Genomic DNA, 20,333 nt, shown 5'->3' on the forward strand with positions numbered 1-20,333 from the left:
TCCACAGTATCCACAATCATATCCTTCATTTATTCAATAATTAATCAGATAGCCACAATTTTACTAACCTCTAATCCTTCTAATCATGAACTCTGAAATATGTGCCTAATATATGCTATTTCTGTATGAAAAATATCACAAGGCTCCATATTACTTAATAAGTGCTTTCACTACAAAAGCTAGAAATTTTATATTTTAAAAAGGGCGAAACTAAGGCTAACAGCTAGTGTTTCATAAAATTATCATACAGACATACAGAAGTATAGAATCCAGGAATAAGCACAATTAAAGTTTTTAAATTTTCCTGAAACTTAAATTTACAGCCCACAAATCAACAATTGTGAAAACTGTTTAATTATTACTATATCTAATACAAAAGTTCTCGATTATGTTAGTAAACTATATAGTCCCTAGTACCCAGTAGGGATCACTTCTGGCTGGTTTATACCTACCAGTTGAACCCACCACTGGGCACAGCAAAAACCGATGTGCCACTTCAATCGGGCCACCTTATGGATGTTCAGTAGCGGCACATCACTAACCGCAAATGTTGAGATTCTGGGGTTCATGGGCAATTCGATAGGTCTAATCTACTGTGGAAGATGACTGTTGGAGTTGGTGGGGTTTGTTCCCTTACCTCAGAGGTTCTTGTTAACCTCAACAAGGGTGTGCCACCCCCTGCCTACTTTGACTGTAGAGGCTCGTTCAGAGCTGGCCTCCCCTTCTTCCAGGATGACTTTGAGATGTAGTGCCCTAATTCTTCCTCATGGATCTCGATAGGATGCGGCCCCTACTCCATAACCTTACCCATCCTGAATATCCTATCACTCCGGAAGCAGCGCAAAGGTTCTTACAGGACTAAGTGCAATTTATAAGCTTCCTGTCCTAAGAGAAAAGAAAAAAAAAATATAGTCCCTAGACACTTGAAGGTTGATTCATTTTTTTAAACTATATTTATTAAAATACTGTACCATTTATCTGTTTTGGGAAATCCTTCTATTTCATCAACCCGCATTTACTATATTTTACCAGTTTGGAGTACTTTCCAAGTCAAAAAGAGTTAGAATAAGTCTTAATTGTTTTAATGTTTGTGCGTGTGTACACAATCGTGAACTGTTTTAAATACCAGACAAATCCTTACATTTTTGTGTAATTAAACAAAAGCCGCCTAGTATATATTCAAATATATTATTGTTTCAGTTTTTAAATTATTGTGCACATAGTACAAATTTGAGTAGGTGGTGAGAAATCTGCTATTAATTCGTGCTGCAAAGATCTTGTTCTAACATGACATTTTTTTTCCAATTCAATGATACTATCTTGCAGGAAGCCGCATGGATAATAGAGCCTCGCCCTAGCCCGGAATGGCCTGGCCAAGGAGTTGTCAAGTTCCAGGATTACAAAGTGCGATACCGTGAGGGACTAGATCTAATACTGAAAGGCATCTCCTTCACCGTCTCTGGCAGTGAGAAGGTAGAAACTTTTTTAAACTTATGAAACTATATTAAGAATCTGAGTTTAGTCGCATTAACAACAATGTTAAACTACAAACATTTTATCCCTTTACTTTTAATCGAAGAATTTCATTGGCATTTCAATGGCTTTCATTGTTCTTTGCAGATTTTTATTGACGGTGGTTGATTTGAAAGGATTATAGGATTTTGGTTCTTTGTTATCAATATAACTTTTTAAGCCACCATTGGTAAACAACACCATCATTATGACTTTGTAACATATAACGGTGGGAAATGTAAAAAATCCTACTAGCTTTTTTTAGTTTTGACACTGACAGTAAGCAACATTCTCCCTCGCATGTCAGAGATAAGAAAATTCTCAGCCTGGTCTACGGGGTTGGGTGATGTGACTGGAGGCTGTCCTGGACTTTGGAAAACTTGGTCATCTTTTTAGGCCATTATATAGTGGACAGCTCCTCCGAAATAAAGAGATCAGCATCATAAATGCTCCCAATATTACAGCTTACAGAAGAATGGGTGTTAAAGATTACACATCAATAGCTTTTAAAAACAAAAGGAGGATTCAAAATTGATCTGTTATGGAGAGTTCAGAAAATATTACCCAGAAGGGAGGATTTCTCAATTCATAACGATAAATTGGAAGTGCTAAGAATATGGCTGGTGTAGAAAAGATAGAAAGATTTATTACATTAAGTATCAGTAATATTTATAATGAACAGGTTTTTTAGAAAGTAACCAAAGCAAAGGACTCATGGAAAAATTATTAAATAAATAAAATATTAGAAGAAAAAATAAGTTACAAAACAACTTTTTAAAGACATGACAAAATAATAATTGGAAGTAATAAAAAGGAAAGGAAAAATAAATCAACTTAACAGTATGATACAGAGCGAAAACAGGTCATATGATGATAATGAATTAACTTAGTAATCCAGCATAGTGTGTAAGAAAGGGCCATGGGGCCCTAACTTTGCCTGTTTAAATAAACAAATTTTCATTTCATTTTCATAGTAACTTAATAAACTTAGAAAAAGTTTTGGTCTTGGCTAAAGCAGTGTAGAATACCTTCTGGTCTAAAAACCTGAACCTTTCTTACAATATAAACATAAATTACATAAATAAATATATTATTGAGATAGTATCAGGAAATGAATTAAATACTGAAATGTTTCAATAATTCAGAGCAGAAAATTAGATAAATGGCCAGAAAGAATTTTATTTTTAGCAAAGTCACTGAATCAGACAAAAAATCTGCTATGAATGCAATTAAGTCCACAGCATCTGATAATGATTGCACCTTGATTCAGATATTGATGGTTAAGAGCAGTAAGCCTTTATGCACAAGAAGCAATAACACGAGTTATAAATCAATCGCTCGTTAATAGGAAATCTCATACGGAGTGAAGGTCAAATATAGTTCAACCTCTCCCAAAAGTATTAAGACCGACCAGCACACAGCAGTTAAGACTAATATAAATTTTACCTGTGATGTCGAAGATATTAGACATAGAACAGGTGATGATCCACGTAAAATCTTGAAGAGTTTCTTCCGAATAATAGTCTACTTTCAGGAAAAATCATGGTACTGGTCTTGTTAACTTGTTTAGCATAATTTACGACCCACGAAATAGTGGCAGCCACAGCTTCCTTGTAATGTTAATTTCTTCCAGGCATTTGCTTGCATAATTCACAAGATGTTGATGGCAAAGACTATGGTGCAGATTCAGATGGAATCTTACTTAACCCTTCCCACGCGGCAAACGGATATATCCGTTACGCCTAATTTTGACCGAAACGCGGTAAACGGATATATCCTTCAAAGTATATTTTGTGTTATTTAATAAATTTTAGTTGCCGTGGAATCCGCTAGAGTTCAAGGGAGTGTTGAATACTTGTTCCGAAAAGCAGATGTTTTAGTTTGAACCTCATTGGCGCGTCGCAGTGGTGGGAGGGCGTGGCTTTGTCCCTCGTGGCGTGATTTAGCCTCAGTCTGCGGCGAACCTTTACGCGGTAAACGGATATATCCCGGCACGGCATATTTTAGTGTTTTAACGCTGTTTTGTCATATTTCCTTATTTACTGTTCGTGTTCCTGTTGTATTTAGCATTATATTATCTTCTTATTTTGTTATTACTTTATTTGTTGTGTCGTTATAGGCCTATACTGTTCTATGCAATGGCAAATCTTGACAATTTTTTGTAAAATTTGAAAATTTGTTAAAAAATATAGGGGTCTGATTATTTTGTGATACTGTATTATTTTTTATTCCTAATAGCCACCACTAACTAAAAATAAAATTAGAGTTGGTAAAATGTAAAAAAAAATTTTAAAGTTAATTACGCGTTATGAGTCAAAATTGAAAGATAAATTCCACGTGGGAAGGGTTAAGAGACTGAGTTCAGATCACAAAAATGAGGAATGAGACCTCTACAGTCTACATTTATCATAATAGAGTGTGGGTCATTCAAGGCACTTGCATGGGGCCTATTATGTTTAATATCTACTCATTAGATTTGTCTTCCTTTGTAAAGAATTGTATATTTAACCATTGATAAAATAAACACTGGTGCGACTGAAGTGAAAGATGGTCAGGTAGCAATGGCTTAAGAGTAAATGTACATAAGTGCTCAGTTATGCATACAGCATCATAGGAAGTTGTTCAAGCCCTCAGTAATAGCGGCGTAAGGGAGACTTTTGACCAAGGATACTTGTTGATCTGCGACAAGATCAAAACTCTTGGTTAATTCATTTTTTTGTGTTCTGGTTTTTACGATTACTGTTAAATTATAAACATGAACTTTTAAACTAAACTAGACCATTGTCTGTTCTGTTTTAGTTTATTCTATGTTTTATTGACATGAGTGGCTCTGTAAAACAGTATATGAGTAAATGAAACACACTTGCTAAATAAAAGGATTTTTATTTATTGAGTGAATGATAATTAAATTTTGTATTTATTGTTGTTCTTAATAAAAATATTTGTCAAAGATAGTGTTGAACATTTATTTAAAATATTGGGATTTATTCATAATATGAATTTAACTTAATTATTGGATTTATAAATTTATCCTATTAAACAATTTGTTAAAAATATTACAGATTGGAATAGTTGGTCGCACTGGAGCAGGCAAGTCCTCTCTCACTCTCTGTCTATTTCGCATTATTGAAGCTGCAGGTGGCCATATTTATATTGATGACCTTGACATTGCAAAGATTGGTCTTGGGGACCTACGCTCAAAACTCACCATTGTACCTCAAGTAAGTTGCTATAGACTAGATTATATTGGTAAAGTTGGTTCTGTTTCACTTTCTCTCTGTATCACATTCCTCAACTACTTCTATAGGTGGACGTATAATAGCTAGTAATATATTAATTTTTATCTGGGACGTTTACTTTACAGTCTTGTAACAGATTCTAAAGCTGTTGTAATTGTGCTTTGGTTTTTAGGTTGGTTTATTAGATATTTGCCTTTTACGATCATCCTCAAGACAGAATTTGTGGAAAATTTGCATGTTCACCAATTGTGACTTCCAAAACCCAAATAATTATAATCTGATACTTTATAAGTACATAAATTGCCTTATACAATATATCGCACAGACATCACTGAACAATGACGTTTTGGTTCTGTACGACATAATCTTGTAGTCTGTTAATGGTCGGTCATTCACAAAAATTGAATTATTTGTATTTATTTTCATTGTGTGAGTCTCTGTGCGGTTGTTTACGTTGTGTAGTAATTTTAATTTCATCTATGTATCCAATTTTTTTAAAATTTTACCACATTTGATAATGGGATGGTGTACTCAAAACTAGTCTAATTAAAAATTTGCATCAAACTAGGAGGAAAAATGTTTATAATAATGCATCTTTATTTTGAATTTTAGGTATGAAGACATATTTACCTTTCCATTGACTGCGCTGGAAGGGATATATTTTTTAAATTTATAACAGTATGAATGGAAACAAGCAAGAACACCTAATTAACAGGGATTAGTCACACTAAATTATTCCTCAGTAGCACACATTGTGAAAATAAATGCATTTTTCTTCGCTTAGGTGGTAATGCAGGAGCTGTGATCACCTTAGTCTTCTTGTATCATTAAGGTTTAATAAAATTACATTAAATTACATTAAGTTAGTATAATTAAATAGTGTGAAATGTTATATCTATCAAAAGTGTTTATTCTAGCTATTAAGTTTATTTGATCAAAATGTTAAATTTGGAACCTGACCCGTTGTTTATACTAGCTATTCAATTAATATCTTGTGAGACTTCTAAAACCTCTAGAACAATTTCAGGATCCAGTGCTGTTCTCGGGCCATCTCCGCATGAACTTGGACCCATTTGAAATGTTCAGTGATACAGATATATGGTGCGCTTTAGAGCTTGCTCACCTCAGTGAATACGTCAAGAGTCTTCCACAAGGTTTGAAGCACCCTGTTGCTGAGGGTGGAGAGAACTTGAGGTATGAACTTACGCAGTCTCAGCATCGTAACCTAGACTCTGTGTGATTATGTTTCTGTTTTACTATTAGGGCAGTTTAAGATGTAGCCTGACAGTTTTCTTATTTTTTGTCCTCCTAGTTTTATACTACAAGAATAACAACATATGACAACTACTCTTTTTACATTTATATAAGGAAACTATATTATCCGTTTCCAAATTGAACTTACACTATACAACTGAAGGCACTTTTAGCTGAAATTTGTAACACTAGCTGACATATTTGTTCACTTTTAAATTTTATAAAATATTAAGCATGTATTGATTGATTATAGAGATCTAATGCTTATAGTAAAGACAAAGTTACTATATCTCACTACAGATAATGACAGTGACAAATTTAAACTATTTAATGCATTGGAAATATTTTTTAAACACTGTAAACTACTTTTTTGCACATAAGGTACTCGAAACTGGTTGGATTCGAAATAATATTCTGTTTTATACTAGCTTAACACATGGACACGGTAGTATTTTGAACCGCATCTCAGTCCTATGTACGAGGCATGTTCAGAAAGTAAATACAATTTTTTTCAACACAATTTAATTTCTAAATGAAGGCCCAAACTTTAAACTATTTTTCGACATAGTTTCCACCGATGTGTTCAAACACTTGTCGTAGCAGGTGATCAATTTGTCTAAAACCATATTCGTAGAAGGTTCCCCCCAACGAATGTAGCCACGACTCCACAGCAGTTTTCACTTCATTGTCGGTTTTAAAGCATTGACCGCCTAGCTCACGCTTCATGTGCAGAAACAAATGGTAGTCAGACGGTGCCAAGTTGCCGTCAGGCAGGTCCGATCTTCAGGTTTCGCAATACCTTGCCACATTAATGGTTTCACCTCTTGAGAGAAAATCAATCAGTAAAAAACATTTCCAATCCCAAAAGACCATGTACATGATTTTTTTGTGCAGACATTCAGGTCTTGAATTTTTTTCTTCGGAATGAATGAATCTCACAATCGGTGGGATCAATAATCTTAAACATTTTAAACGTTCAGAGAAAAATGAAAACACAACATAGAACAACTTAAATGGCATGAGCCGATAGCCAGTGAACAAGAACAACTAGTGCGCATGTGCGGAACACCGATTGCAGCGCTACGGTGGCAGTAGAATGAAACAGTACTTACTTTCTGAACACGCCTTGTATTCACTGAGGCAACAAGACAATATCAACTATTGGAAACACAAACCATATAAAAACCATAAAATACTTCTACGCACGGAAATCCTAATATAAGAAAGAACCTGTTACAATTGTGCTTAACCCGTGATCACCTTAACCATGTACACTTAAATAATAGTCATCTGATATGTGCTTACTTCTGTTTGAATATATCATGGTGTTCCAAATGTTATATGCTAAGTGCATTTTATCAGTATTATAAAATTCATTTTAATTCAATAATTAAAATTTGTTAAAAGAATAGTAAAAGCAATTTATTTTACAACAAACAATGAAAATGAAGAAGTGAAGAAAAACTAATTGGTGGAGAAATAATTAATGGAAAGAATAGAAATAAAGCACCCCCAAAAAATCCTTAAAATTTACCTCTATTCATCTGAAAAATTAAGAAAACATCTGATCTCAAAGCAACCCTTTATTTTTGGTATAATTTTACACTTCATATTGTTTAAAATCTAAGTAAATGTACCACTATAGTTTTATTTGTCCTTCCTATCATTGCCAAGTTATAAAAGATAGGAAGAAGATTGTCTGTGAAGTTGTCCTAGCTCAGTGTTCCGTGACATGCTAAAATATTTAAACAAGATTCAACACATGGTTATCGGTCCTCACCAATTAGAGGATGCAAACGTGTTTAGGTATACTCGTGCTAACCTGCATTTCTGTTCTGCTCAAAGCAACTTATCCAAAAGCTGTTACAATCTATTTGTACTTCCTATTGGTAGTGTGATGTGCACAACAAAGCCATCACAAGAAATGATGATTATAGGAACAGATAGTAACGGGTTATATGCAACGATTCAATATCTTATGGAGATGTCTGTCAACCTTTTGTCTTTCACAAGTAAAACATTGGCTGGCTTTACAGTATTTGCAATTCTGGGAAGGTTAACTAGTGTACTGATTGCAGCATTGGTCAACGCCAGTTGATCTGCTTGGCTAGAGCTCTGCTGCGCAAGACCAAGGTGTTGATACTGGACGAGGCAACAGCTGCCATTGACTTGGAGACTGATGATCTGATCCAGCAGACCATCCGCAGAGAGTTCCGAGACTGCACAGTACTCACTATTGCTCACCGGCTCAACACCATAATGGACTCTGATAGGTGAGTGACAACAAACGTACCTTTGAAATCTAAACACAAGGTGCTGGGACCAATTATTTTTTTATTTAATTATTTTTAATCTTGATGAATAATTTCTGTCAGTATTATTTCTTTCTCCCTATTTTCTCTAATAAATATCTTTAAGGCAATTATCTTGAAAAATCATTTAATAGGTTTTTTAAATAAAAATCATAAATACAGTAAAAAGTTTTCACTGTACAGTTTTCAAACTGAAATCCATTTATAATTGTTTTATGCTACATAGTTGCGTTTCTAGATCAAAGCCTAATCAATGACTTTGGCTTTATTGAAATCCCTAACAGGAATGTTTTATGTGACAGAATTTAGTTGTAGATTATGGCCCGATTAAGGAGTTTTACTTCACTGAATTCCCCTTAGTTTATTGTTTATTGTTAATGGAGAAGTTTAACTTTACTGAAATGCCTTTCATCAATGTTTTATGTTACAGAGTTTTAGTGTTGGATCAAGGGCTAATAAAGGAGTTTGACTCTCCTAAAAATCTACTGAAGTCCTCTTCATCAATCTTTTATGGATTAGCCAAGGATGCAGGCCTTATATAGTACTTCAAAATGACTGAAATAAATATGTTAGCAGTATTAATTAATATTATGATATTTTTTCATGTAATAGTAATAGAACTTTCAACAATACAAACTTTTCATCATTTAGCTTAAGCAATATCGAGTTCACTTTAAATGTGAAAACAATTTTTACAACATTTGCAATGTAATTGATATCCCAAATTTATTCAAATAAAGTTTAATAAAATACATATACTTATGTAAGGCCTCATTTAATTCATCAACCAGTCCCATAAATTAAAAATAGTCAACATAATTGTTTACATCTGTTAGAGCAAAATATTATGTAAGGCTTTACACAATATTAAAAAAAACTGTTAAGTTCTTTTAGAAAGGATCATTAGGTGATAAGAAAAATATTTTTCCTACACAATTTCTTAAAGTTATAGTTATAGTTTTAAGATGATAACAGTACAAAACTAAAGATACTAGCAATACGGAAGAACACATTTATCAGTAAATTACAATAAAACAAAATGTCCATTATATGTTTGAAAAATAAAGAATTATCTATTTCTACTACTTGTAATCAATCGTCCTTTTCGAGAAAATATCAGATACCATTTATTATTTAAATCATTATGACCTTTCTGACAAATATTTGTTTGAATATGTTCATGTCATCAGTGATGAGTATGACTTACCAATACCAGTAGGTAATTCTTTTTAGAATCGGTACATATAGTATCCACTAGAAACACATTTTTATAACACATAGAGAAATATGTAATGAATACTTAAACTCTTGAATTTGTTTGACCATTTAATGGAAAAACAACTTAATTATATAAAACATGATATAACAAAAACTTGTTTATAAATATTAGTTGTTTATCCTGCCCTTTAATCTCTTCACTGCAACACAAGTCATGTAGAGACTAGAGTTGGAGTGTTAGTGAGGTGTGTACTCCTCAGTCAATATGTTAGACAAAAGTCAGCCATTTATAACAAATTTTGAAGTACCGATTCCCGTTCCAAGTCTAAGTTACACATGCAAATACTATTACTGTAACAGTGTCAACAACTGAATGGAGCCAGAGCTAGTAACATTCAAAAGCCAAATTGGAAATTTTTCTGTTGAGACAAATACAATTAACTGAAGAATATAACAGACTTGAATTTCGGTCTCTTTAAAATATTTTAATGCTTTAGCCACAACCTCATTTTGGACAAAATACAGACTAGGCAGCCAAAAACTGGTAAAATAGTATTTTAAGTGATCAGGTGGTTGAAGGTGTTTCAGAAAGTAGGAAAATATGTTTAGTGCAGATTAAAGAGCTAAATACAAGATGGCCCTAATTTTTAATTTTGAAGACTGTGGTATTTACCTTGTTATATCAATTTAGTCATTAATGTGGACGATATTATATTACAGTCAGGTCAAAAACATAGAACTACAAGAAATAAATAATGATTAAACTCGCTAAATGTAACCTTAACAGTACAGCAATCATAACTTCTTTTTAATTTCTTAAATATCAGCAGCAAATATCATGAAGTTAATAAAGGTAATTTATAACCATTTTGTAACCTGTTTAATAAACAAAACTAATACAGGGTGGCCACAGGACCGGGAATAAGCCAGGAATCTTCCTGAGAACCAGGAAAATTTTAAAAACAAATTTTCCGTCTCCAAGAATTTATAAAATCAAGACAGCTCCTTTAATCAAGGGCTGATTAATCTCGAAACATCGTATTTTACGCGACGTGGTTCGTAAAATTGTGAATGAAGATCGACATATGTTCGCGAGCTCCATTTGACGCCGGTTTATCTAAGGTTACTTCCACTAGTGTAGTGGAGTTTATCTTAATTATTTCTACTCCTGTGTCGCGACAAGCCTCCCTCCTCCCCATAAAAACGTAACAATGCATTGGACAATTAAAATCGGACGACCGATCGTTCCAGACTTTGGAGCGGTACGCTTTAAGCTGTAAAGCGGCAGAGCGGTAGTGACCGCGATACAAACGGGTTTTGTGTACTTACAGTATTCAGTCGCCGAAGGTAGGTCTCCGGACAAAGTTGTCCAACTCTTATTCTTGAGTGAAAATTGTATTTTGAAAATACGTGTGTTAGATAGATAGCACAGGACTAAAATGTACAGCTTTATAGGGTATAAACAGGTATAAAGAGTTCGGTTCGTTGAATAAATATTTGACGGTTTCATAAGAGGTGCAACCCGGATTTTTTAGTACACCAGAATGTCAGTTGGATTTTTACCAAGCCACTTAATATACCTTTGGAGAAGAAAGTAGTGGGTAGGTACAAGAAAGTAGCGCTAGTCTAAATGGGCGTAAGAGCTCTCGCGAGCGGTGCCGCAACCAGTGTCAAACAGTTGTTTACAAGAACTGGAGAACAGTGTCGGCTATTAAAATTTCAATTATAAACATTGCCGAGATATCACTGCCGTTTGTGAACAGACTTCGTCCCGGAACAACCAGCGATACAACTGTAGCAAGTATTTGCGACAGTTCTCTTGAGTAAAATTGTTTATCTTGTTCACATTATGCTACAGCTGTTGTGCAAGCTCTCTCGCAACTTTACTTGCCAGTTTAAACGCAACTTAATGTTGTCGCCAGTCTACAGACGGCTAGCCGATCGATTCAACCATGCCCGTCAGTTTTCGTCGTCAGAGCGGTATTGGTTGGACGACGGCCGAAAATGCCGTCAGTTCTCCAGTAAATTATTTACTTGAACGACTTCGCACACGTGACGATTGGATTTGAACTGTTCAAAACCAAATAGTCCAACGTGCATGAGGAGCCTTATGTCATGTTGTTTCGTAGTCCTTGACTATAATCTAACAAACACGACCACGTTGAGCATGTGACGAACCACGGCCTTTCGTGCGTTTATTTACTTAGTAGTTTACCTTGTGTTGTCGTGATGGAGTGATTCTATTCTTGCCATATTTTAAAAGGCTAACACAAAATATTTCAGAACCAGTAATTTATAACATTAATTGTGATCGTTTATCTGGGTGCAAATATAGGAGGTAGGCCTACTGTTCTGTACTGGTGTGTAGGTACTTAATCTACAGATCGTGAACTACGCCCACTTCGGTAACTTCCATAGGTTCCAAAAACTCACTTTTCAAGAAAAAGGAAGTTTGTCGACATATTTTGAGACAAATTGACAGAGATGCTGATTTTCTAAAAACAAGTTATTACCGGTAACGAATCTTGTATTTTTGAGTACGACCCACAAACAAAACGTCAGATTAAAGAATGGCACACTTCCAACTCACTTCATCCGAAAAAGGAAAGAATGAGCAAATTCTAAGTGAAAACCAGGCTGATTTTTTGTTTGATTCCATTGTAATTGTCCATACAGAGTTTTTGCCTGCAGGACAAACTGTAAATAAATGCATTTATCGTGAAATCCTTGAAAGGCTGTGGAAAAGAGTCATGGGCGTGAGACAACTGGATGATGCATCACGGCATTGCGCCTTGCCACACTGCTCTCTCAAATACTGAGTTTTTGACCAGAAAAAACACTTCTGTGACTGTTATCGTGACTTGTGTCCTTGTGACTTTTTCATGTTCCCTAAGCTAAAAAGCTGTTTCGAATTACATCATTTTGGAAGAATAGAAAACAGAATGTGACCGACCAGGTAAAGGACATCCATTTTCTGACTTTCAGCACTGCTACGAAGAGTGGGAAACCCAAATGAAGCGGTGTGGGGCTTCCCAAGGGAACTGCTTTGAGGGGATAGAGTTCATATACGTATATTGTAAATAAAACATATCGAACCAGTCTCATTTCTTTATTTACAACCCTCGTGTATAGCATTCCAATATCTTAAGTAAATATGTTTGTACTTTCATTAGAATAACTCATCATTAAGGACATCGTTTAACACGTTTTTTAATACATACGCACCCAAAAAAACGAAGCTCATTTTGGACTTCTATTCTCATTGTGGATGGAAGAAGATCCACAATGGATAGCAAAATATGTTGCTAAGCATTAATCTTGAGAACGGCTCCACCAATTCAGCTAGTCCTTTTTGTAAAATATTTGTTGAAATCCGAGGCAGGTTTATAAGAAGAGTTAGACAAGAGAAGTTACCTGGAATATTTTTGAATTCTGAAAAAAACTAGTATTTATGTTTTATAATCCAAATTTAACAAACACTAAACAGTTGTTCACAGCTTCAGATGAAGTTCAACAAATAGGCTGAAACATCTATTTAAATTTAATTAAATAATAATTGTACAGTGCTTAATCAGTAGTGTAATGCAGATAGCAAATACAAACTTGATATTCTTTACTTCAGCTTGCGCCAACGATGAATTAAAAACATCTAATGTATTGTAATATTACTTAAGCCCTGTTATAAAACCAACTTTAATGATCAAAGCTGTGGACGTTTTTAAGTACGGTGCTCCAAACTGGTGAGCTTCTTTGACAGCGTGATATGGCATTTTAATATTGGCTCAAGAAAAATTAGAGAAATGAACACTTCAACGATCCATTCTTCCTCAGACTACAGTCCAATAAACAACAAGACTTCACAGTGCAAACCCTTATGAAGGACTATTTTAGCAAGTTGTAGGAACTTAATAAGAATTTCTCCCTTATAGCGGATATATATAGGATTTCCCCCTAAACCGAATTAAGCTTACGGTACATATGTATGTACATTTTCTTCATCGGGCCAACCAGAAAAACCCAACTATGTCACTGGAAATACCTTAGATGGAAAGTAGATTACAAGAGTTGGAAGTAGTCGCTTTTTGACCGAAGTAGATTTCAGAGCAAAAGTAGCTCTCGATAAAAAAACATATGTACCGAGTAGGCAAACTCATCTGTGGCACTGTAAGTTATATTATACTGTTGTGTATACCGTTAAATAGACACGTTAAAGTAGGTTTCTCAGACCTATGTATGTACATATTTTTACTTCGTCGGGACAACAAGGCAATATCTACTATGGTACTGGAAATATCTTAGACCAGAACTACATGATGTTCCAAGAAGTAAACGTTTTTTGACCAAAGTACATTTCTGAGACAAATGTGTTTGTATTTTTGATCGGGACTACAAAGCAGACAGCTGTGGTGTTGGAAATATAAATAATTCGAACCAGAAATGCACCTAATTGTGCAAAACATGACATATGAGCCAGTTTAAACTCTGATACTCGTAACCATAAACACGGAAATAATATATACCGGATGTATGCCTACTTATGTTGAAAAAATTTCTTAGGGCTCCTCCATCATACAATTACATCATAAGTGCTCTTACTAAGTAGTATAAGGATTCGATTTTGAAAACTGCGCGTGAATTCGCCGGTACCAGCTAGTGTCATTTAAAAAAAAATCATTCATTTTAGAGCCTTCATACGAGCAAATGTATTATCCAATGATCTTCACTAAATATTTGGTTAGAACTAAAATAAAGCTAAGGCTATTATTGCTCACATTTCTCTATGAAGATATTGGCAAAAATAAGCAACAGTGGAAATCTCATCACCATTGCCACATCTTGAAAAAATGTTACCCTCTAACTCAAACTAATTACACTGATTACAATGTTATAGCAGTTCCATAATCACTAGTACACACAGGAAGTTTAATCATTTCATTTTGTGTTGAGTCTTCTTCGAGACGTGATACAATGATTTCCAGAGTCTCCAGAATGGTACATTTTAAATAGATTTATATTCAAAATTACTTATTAATACTGCCAGTGTATCCTACTAGTGGTATTAAAGTAACCAAAAGGGCTGTAGGCAATCCTCTGAAAGGTTAATCATGAGAGCTAACGGCCGGAGAAGAATGTTGGGTCTATGGATTTTTTGGAATATCATACTATGGAGAATTTTGTAATGGCGAGGAACTTTTATATTTTCAATCTTTGACGTAAAAGATTCTATTCATAAGACGTTATTTTGATAACTAATTTTTATGGATATAATATTTCTCATTAGACAATAAATTCTATTAGTACTAAAAATTGTTATTAAATTACATAATTTAAAATTGCATTACAATCAGAATGTAAACAAACCTTATCAAACTAAGGTATAGATAATGCAACACTAAGTGCTTTTAATAGCAGTTACGTTGCTCGTCAGTGCTCTGTAGATTGTTTAAAGCATGTCTTACGTTTTGTTAGTTACACAGTGTTAAATTATTTGTGGCAAAATTAATGTTTTTATAAACCTATTTTTGCGATTTATTAAGTAAATAACTAATGAATCACACCAACGAAAGTAGATTCTGTGATTCACGTTTTTGGGTGAGTTTTTTAAAGATTGTTATTAATAACAATTGCTTTTAACATGTTCTACAAATTTAGGTACATATAGAGTTGTTATTGACTTGCTTTACTTAGCTTGTTTAACAAGTCTCCTGTGCATAACAATCAACTCATTCCTCTTGTGCTCTAAATAATTGTTCTCAATTATCAAGTTTTAGAAGTCTTGGAATGCTTTCGCTCCCAAAAACATAATAATTACATATTAGAGAGTCGATTAAGATCTTTTCAATGATATTTCATACGGCATGGTACTGTAATATCAGTTTCAACGCCCCACTTCCGTTTCCACAACCCACGTCTTGGGAGTACCACTACAGTCCATGCAAATGGAGATGTAGGCTACAATTTTTAGTGTTAAATTTTCAAACATCACCATATTCAATGATTTGTTATACAAAAAACTGTTTGTATACTTGCATTTAGCTTTCTGTAAAGAACAACATGTATCTGCCCATCTTACGGTGACGAGCAACGCCCTACTAAAGCGAGGCCGACAGAATGCCACTTGCAGTTCAATTATTTAGAACCTTTCCCGGAAATGTTTCATACTAGTCGTATATGTTCCTTTCCAACAGTAACTGCCCCTTTAGAGAGTTATTGACTGAAATGTCTCGAATCTAACTTTCCACTACAATTAAATGACAAAAATCTACTTTGTAGGAACAAACACATCCACCATACATCAAGGTCATTAGATTGAATTGTCATACTGTTGGTATGGCTTCTCTTATCAAGAGTCTCCACTGTTTTGAAGTTTCCCATTGAAAACCTGTACTACAAAATCCCAATCTGAAAGGTTTTATATCGTCTTAAAAATATTGTTGAGAAATTATAAGTTGTATCAGTATAGAATAGAATTTGTAGTTGTGGAAATTGGCTTATACGGCACAAGGAAACAACAACTGTAAATTACCACGTAGATAGTCTAGTGGAATTTGAACTTACTTCATTCTGAAATAGTAAATGACCTCATACATTGGATGCACGTAAATTCATACGTTATTAGTGTTATAGTGCACGTTATCTATTAACAATTATATAAATTATTATTATTATAAAGTAACTTGCAAGAGGAAAAAGTCAACTAAGTGACTAGTCATCCTTAAACCACTGTTTGTTTCAAAATATTGCCTGTATTACTATAATTCTGTAAAAGGGTCGTAAATGACAGAACCTAATAGTAGGTTGATGAAAGCTAGATAAACAAAAGCGTTCTATCAAGCTCTGTCAGCCCTTCAATTGTTATAAAATAATGGATAAGATCAGCCATGTAATTGATCATTCTTCATTTAAAATAATTCCTTTTTTTCTAATTGTATAACTGTATGTTTGTTGGCATGCAGTGAAATCCACTTATTACAATCTTTTTCAGAACAATTTAACATTCCTCTCACAAAAATATATAACAGGAACGCAGATCTTTTCCTAACTAATTGTACGTTTTATATTATTGTATTATAAACAAAACTATTTAAAATATTGATATTTTCCAAGTATGTTTGTTGATTTTAAATCAGATTCTCAATTCTAAATACTTACAATCAGACTGATCGTCCAACTATGATTTATCATTGTGATACGCTTAATAATAAGGAATATTTAAGTGAATCTCCTTCATTAATTGGTTCACTAGGTTTCAATAGTTTAGTTTAATTCCATTAATCTGCTGTTTTAGTCCGAGAACAAATGTATTACAAATACGTCAATTTCCGTCACTAAGCAGTTCTACCACATCTTCAAATGGAGTGTTATGGCAATCTTTGTAAGTTAATTTATTAAACTTTTTATCAAAGTTAACAAGTGATGTTCGAGGCCATTTATTTTCTTATTCAGCTTATTTAGGTCCAATATCTTGGTAAATACGTCGCGGATCTTTCTTAAAAATTTTCCCAACAAAATCAATATATTCCTCTGCAAGTTAATGGTCTTCAACTGTACTGTTCATCTGAGAGCGAAAACCTGCACCGTTTAAACTTTCGAAGCAAAAGTGCAACCGAAAGGGCATTATCTCCGTTATGTGTGTGTGTTTGTGTGTCCGCGCATGTGTGTCCGCGCATGTGTGTATGTGTACGCAGTTGCAGTATCAGCAACTTACTGTCAGTCAACACTTGCTCTTATGCAAGTCACTTGGGCCTTGGGCAGCTGGTGTAGATTTGAATAATGCTGTGTGAAGTCAGATTTTGGCAATTAAGTTCCCTGTGTTTATAATTAAGTGAAACTTTCAGTTTTTTGTTTTATAATGGTGAGTAGTTATGAAGTATTTTGTTTGTATGTCCAATCGAAATTTCTTAATATGCAGAGGCACTTCCACTGTTGATGGAGAGTGTTTGCACCAAGTCTCATAGCAATGTCCCAGTATATCAGTATGTACTCGTATATACGCGCGCGCGCGCGAGTGTGTGTGAGAGAGAGAGAGTGTGATATAACAGTCATATATATTAATATGCATATAAGAAATTTATTTTGGGGTATGTTTATGTGACTAATTGAGGAGTCTTTTTGATGTAAGAAAATGTTTGACCTCCTCAAGTTTTTGGAGGTAGTCAAATGTGGTAGTTTTGAGGTAAGCTAATATTTTAAATAGGAACCCATAGCAAGTTTTTGAAAAAGAAGAATTATGGCAAAAACTTAAGAATAATGAGGTTTCTGATGTTACTCTACCAATTTTTTTACTTCATTATAGTTTGAATAATTGTTTTATAAAACCCTATTACTTGTGAATAATTTTGTAACTAAATTAAGGGGCGAAAGTTTTGAAACCTCCTCTTATTTTCAATCAAATAAGATGCTAGAAATGCTTACCATGTTGTTCTTGGCAAAAATAATACCTGGATTCATATCCACGTCTCGCATTTTGTAATATTTCAGGTGTGATAATGTGGTAGGCGTATTCGATCCTTATCCTTGTGAACAGTATAAGGTAAAATTAAGCTGATAACATCAATCTAAACCTATTCAACCAAATTACAGTACAATTCCAAAACTGTCTCCGCCGACTTCAATGCATTTTTCTGCTCGTTTAAGGATGGCTCTTGTCGCTTTCCGTAGTTCAACAGGGCTTTCTTTTAACTGCGTAATTGCTTCATTAATACTTCTAAGAAGCGCCTCACGGGAATTAATTTTGTCCTCGTAAACTTTCTCTTTCATCCGTCCTCATAATGCAAAAGTTCAATGGCGTATGATCTTGTGACCTGGATGGCCAGTGTATAGGACCTCCACGACCGATCCATTTATTTGGAAACTGTTGATTCAAGTAGGTGGAAACAATATTTGAAAAAATTTGGCAATGCGCCATCATGTTGGAAGTACAGCTGGCGTCGCGTTGAAAGAAGAGCATCTTTTTGCGAGGCCGGTAATTCTTTTTCAAGAAACTGTAAGTATCTAACCTATTAAACGTTCGTGAAAAATAAACCGTCTAATCAGCTGATAATGAATAATACCACACCATACGTTAAAGTTACATTCAACTGTTGCATGAGGGTTCACTTCTGTTCATGAATGTTGGTTTTGTGAATTGTTGATACCATCACGAGTGAATCACGATGTGACTCATCGGTAAATAAAATATACTTAAATTGTCTACGAACTAAATGCAGTACTCCAAGCGGTGGGTATTATCTCCTGAATGTAAATGCTGTATTTTAGTTTATGACAGGATAGAGCTCGTATTATTGAGTGTTCTCCATACTTTACTTTGCACAACCCTGAACTGTTCAGAAATGCGTCTTGTTCTATTACCTGGACTATGTTCAATGTTCAACAACAACTGATTTCCTCTTAACAACATCATGTTGTCAAGGGCGGTCTTACTAGAACTTTGCTCCATGAAATGATCCTGTATCCCGTAAAGTAAGAAATGTAGCACTAATTGTTCCAGCATTTAGAATTGTGCGTAAGGGTAACGTTGTCTATATTCTTCAATAGCTGCCGTAGCACTGCCTTCACGTACATTATAAATAAACACGATATCGGCTTATTATTCACTTGTACATAAGTGTATTATTGCAACTCCAATCATTTAGTAATTACTACACACATACCAATACGCATATGGACTGAAACTCAGCCCTCAAAATTACTTGAATTCTAGAATTCAAATCATATCATTGTTGAACAGCTGCATATTGTATTGGAAATATCTATATAAATAAAAATGAATTTCCGTTCGTTAGTCTCGCTAAAACTCGAGAACGGCTGAACCGATTTGGCTAATTTTGGTCTTGAAATGTTCGTGGAAGTCCAGGGAAGGTTTAAACGGTGAGAAAATATAACGAAATTGCAATGAAAATACTAAAAAAACGACAATTTGATTTTCCCATACAAACCGTTCTTACCTGTCAAACGTTTGATTGATGTTCATGTTTAACTTAATTTAATTTAACAGCTGTAACAAATACAAATGACGAAGTGTCTCAGTATCATATGTGTACTTACTACTGCATGCAATTTTGGGTAAAAAAGCTGTCGCCATTATAGGTTAACATTATTAGTGCAAGAAAACATTAATATCAGATACTGCTTACAATGCCGAGAAGAAAACGACCTAACATAGATAGTCGAAGTAGATCGAATGTGCGGCGAGCTACCTCACGCGCTAATCGCACTGATGACCAGCAAGAGACTGATAATGATAACAGTCGTATTGGTATGGCACATTTGCGTTCTACAGTAAATCAGAATGAAGTGGATAGAAAAGAATGTAACGAGTTCGGGCACATCGATCACAACAGCAGCGAGCCCGGGAAAAGGAAATTGACCGATTCCACAAACGGAATGCTCCTGTGAACCTGGAACGAGCAGCATTCTCCTACGATCCAGAAATCGATTATAGTGCCGACAAATCAAATTAAACATATATTGATCAGTCTTTATGGTAAGAAACATATTTTCTTAAATTTCTCGGCACTTGAATCTTTAAACAATATAACTTTCGAATGATGAGGGTTAAAATTAAATGTTAAACTCCACCTCTATATCAAAATTATTTAAAAACTCGGCTTGCTAATGTCTTCACTTTGCTAGCTAGGACCTGACGGTGTGGCGGGAGGCCTCGTTGACTCGGACAAGTCTGGCACAGCCAGAATATTGCCGATGTTGTGCTCCTGATTTTCTTCTATCTCATCCAAATATTTTAATTCTTCACCAGTTAAATTAAGTTCTGAAAATGTTATTCCTTCAGATGATG

General features: G+C 34.5%; 2 protein-coding genes across 8 annotated transcripts in view; both read left to right on the top strand.

The window, feature by feature from the left end:
• LOC124375220 (multidrug resistance-associated protein 1-like) overlaps positions 1–9,399 on the top strand; it is a 160,864-nt gene extending 151,465 nt beyond the window's left edge. The window contains exons 29-33 of the mRNA XM_046833347.1: positions 1,327–1,473; positions 4,575–4,733; positions 5,779–5,945; positions 8,084–8,278; positions 8,748–9,399. Coding sequence (XP_046689303.1) covers positions 1,327–1,473; positions 4,575–4,733; positions 5,779–5,945; positions 8,084–8,278; positions 8,748–8,859 — 780 coding nt within the window. The 3' untranslated portion in view covers positions 8,860–9,399. The remainder of the gene's footprint in view (positions 1–1,326; positions 1,474–4,574; positions 4,734–5,778; positions 5,946–8,083; positions 8,279–8,747) is intronic.
• Positions 9,400–14,952: 5,553 nt separating this feature from the next.
• The window catches only part of LOC124369116 (multidrug resistance-associated protein 1-like), a 93,805-nt gene continuing 88,424 nt past the window's right edge, over positions 14,953–20,333 (top strand). For 6 of the 7 annotated variants that reach the window (XR_006923043.1, XM_046826893.1, XM_046826876.1 and 3 more), the window contains exon 1: positions 14,953–15,127. Coding sequence is in view for 6 of the 7 variants with exons in the window: in XM_046826893.1 (XP_046682849.1) it covers positions 15,083–15,127 (45 nt within the window). In the remaining variant the exon portion in view is untranslated. Of the gene's footprint in view, positions 15,128–17,255; positions 17,391–20,333 lie in introns of those variants that run through there. The other variant, XM_046826885.1, reaches the window with a different exon arrangement.

The sequence above is a fragment of the Homalodisca vitripennis genome, chromosome 1, assembly GCF_021130785.1.
Source record: "Homalodisca vitripennis isolate AUS2020 chromosome 1, UT_GWSS_2.1, whole genome shotgun sequence".
Classification (NCBI taxonomy): domain Eukaryota; kingdom Metazoa; phylum Arthropoda; class Insecta; order Hemiptera; family Cicadellidae; genus Homalodisca; species Homalodisca vitripennis.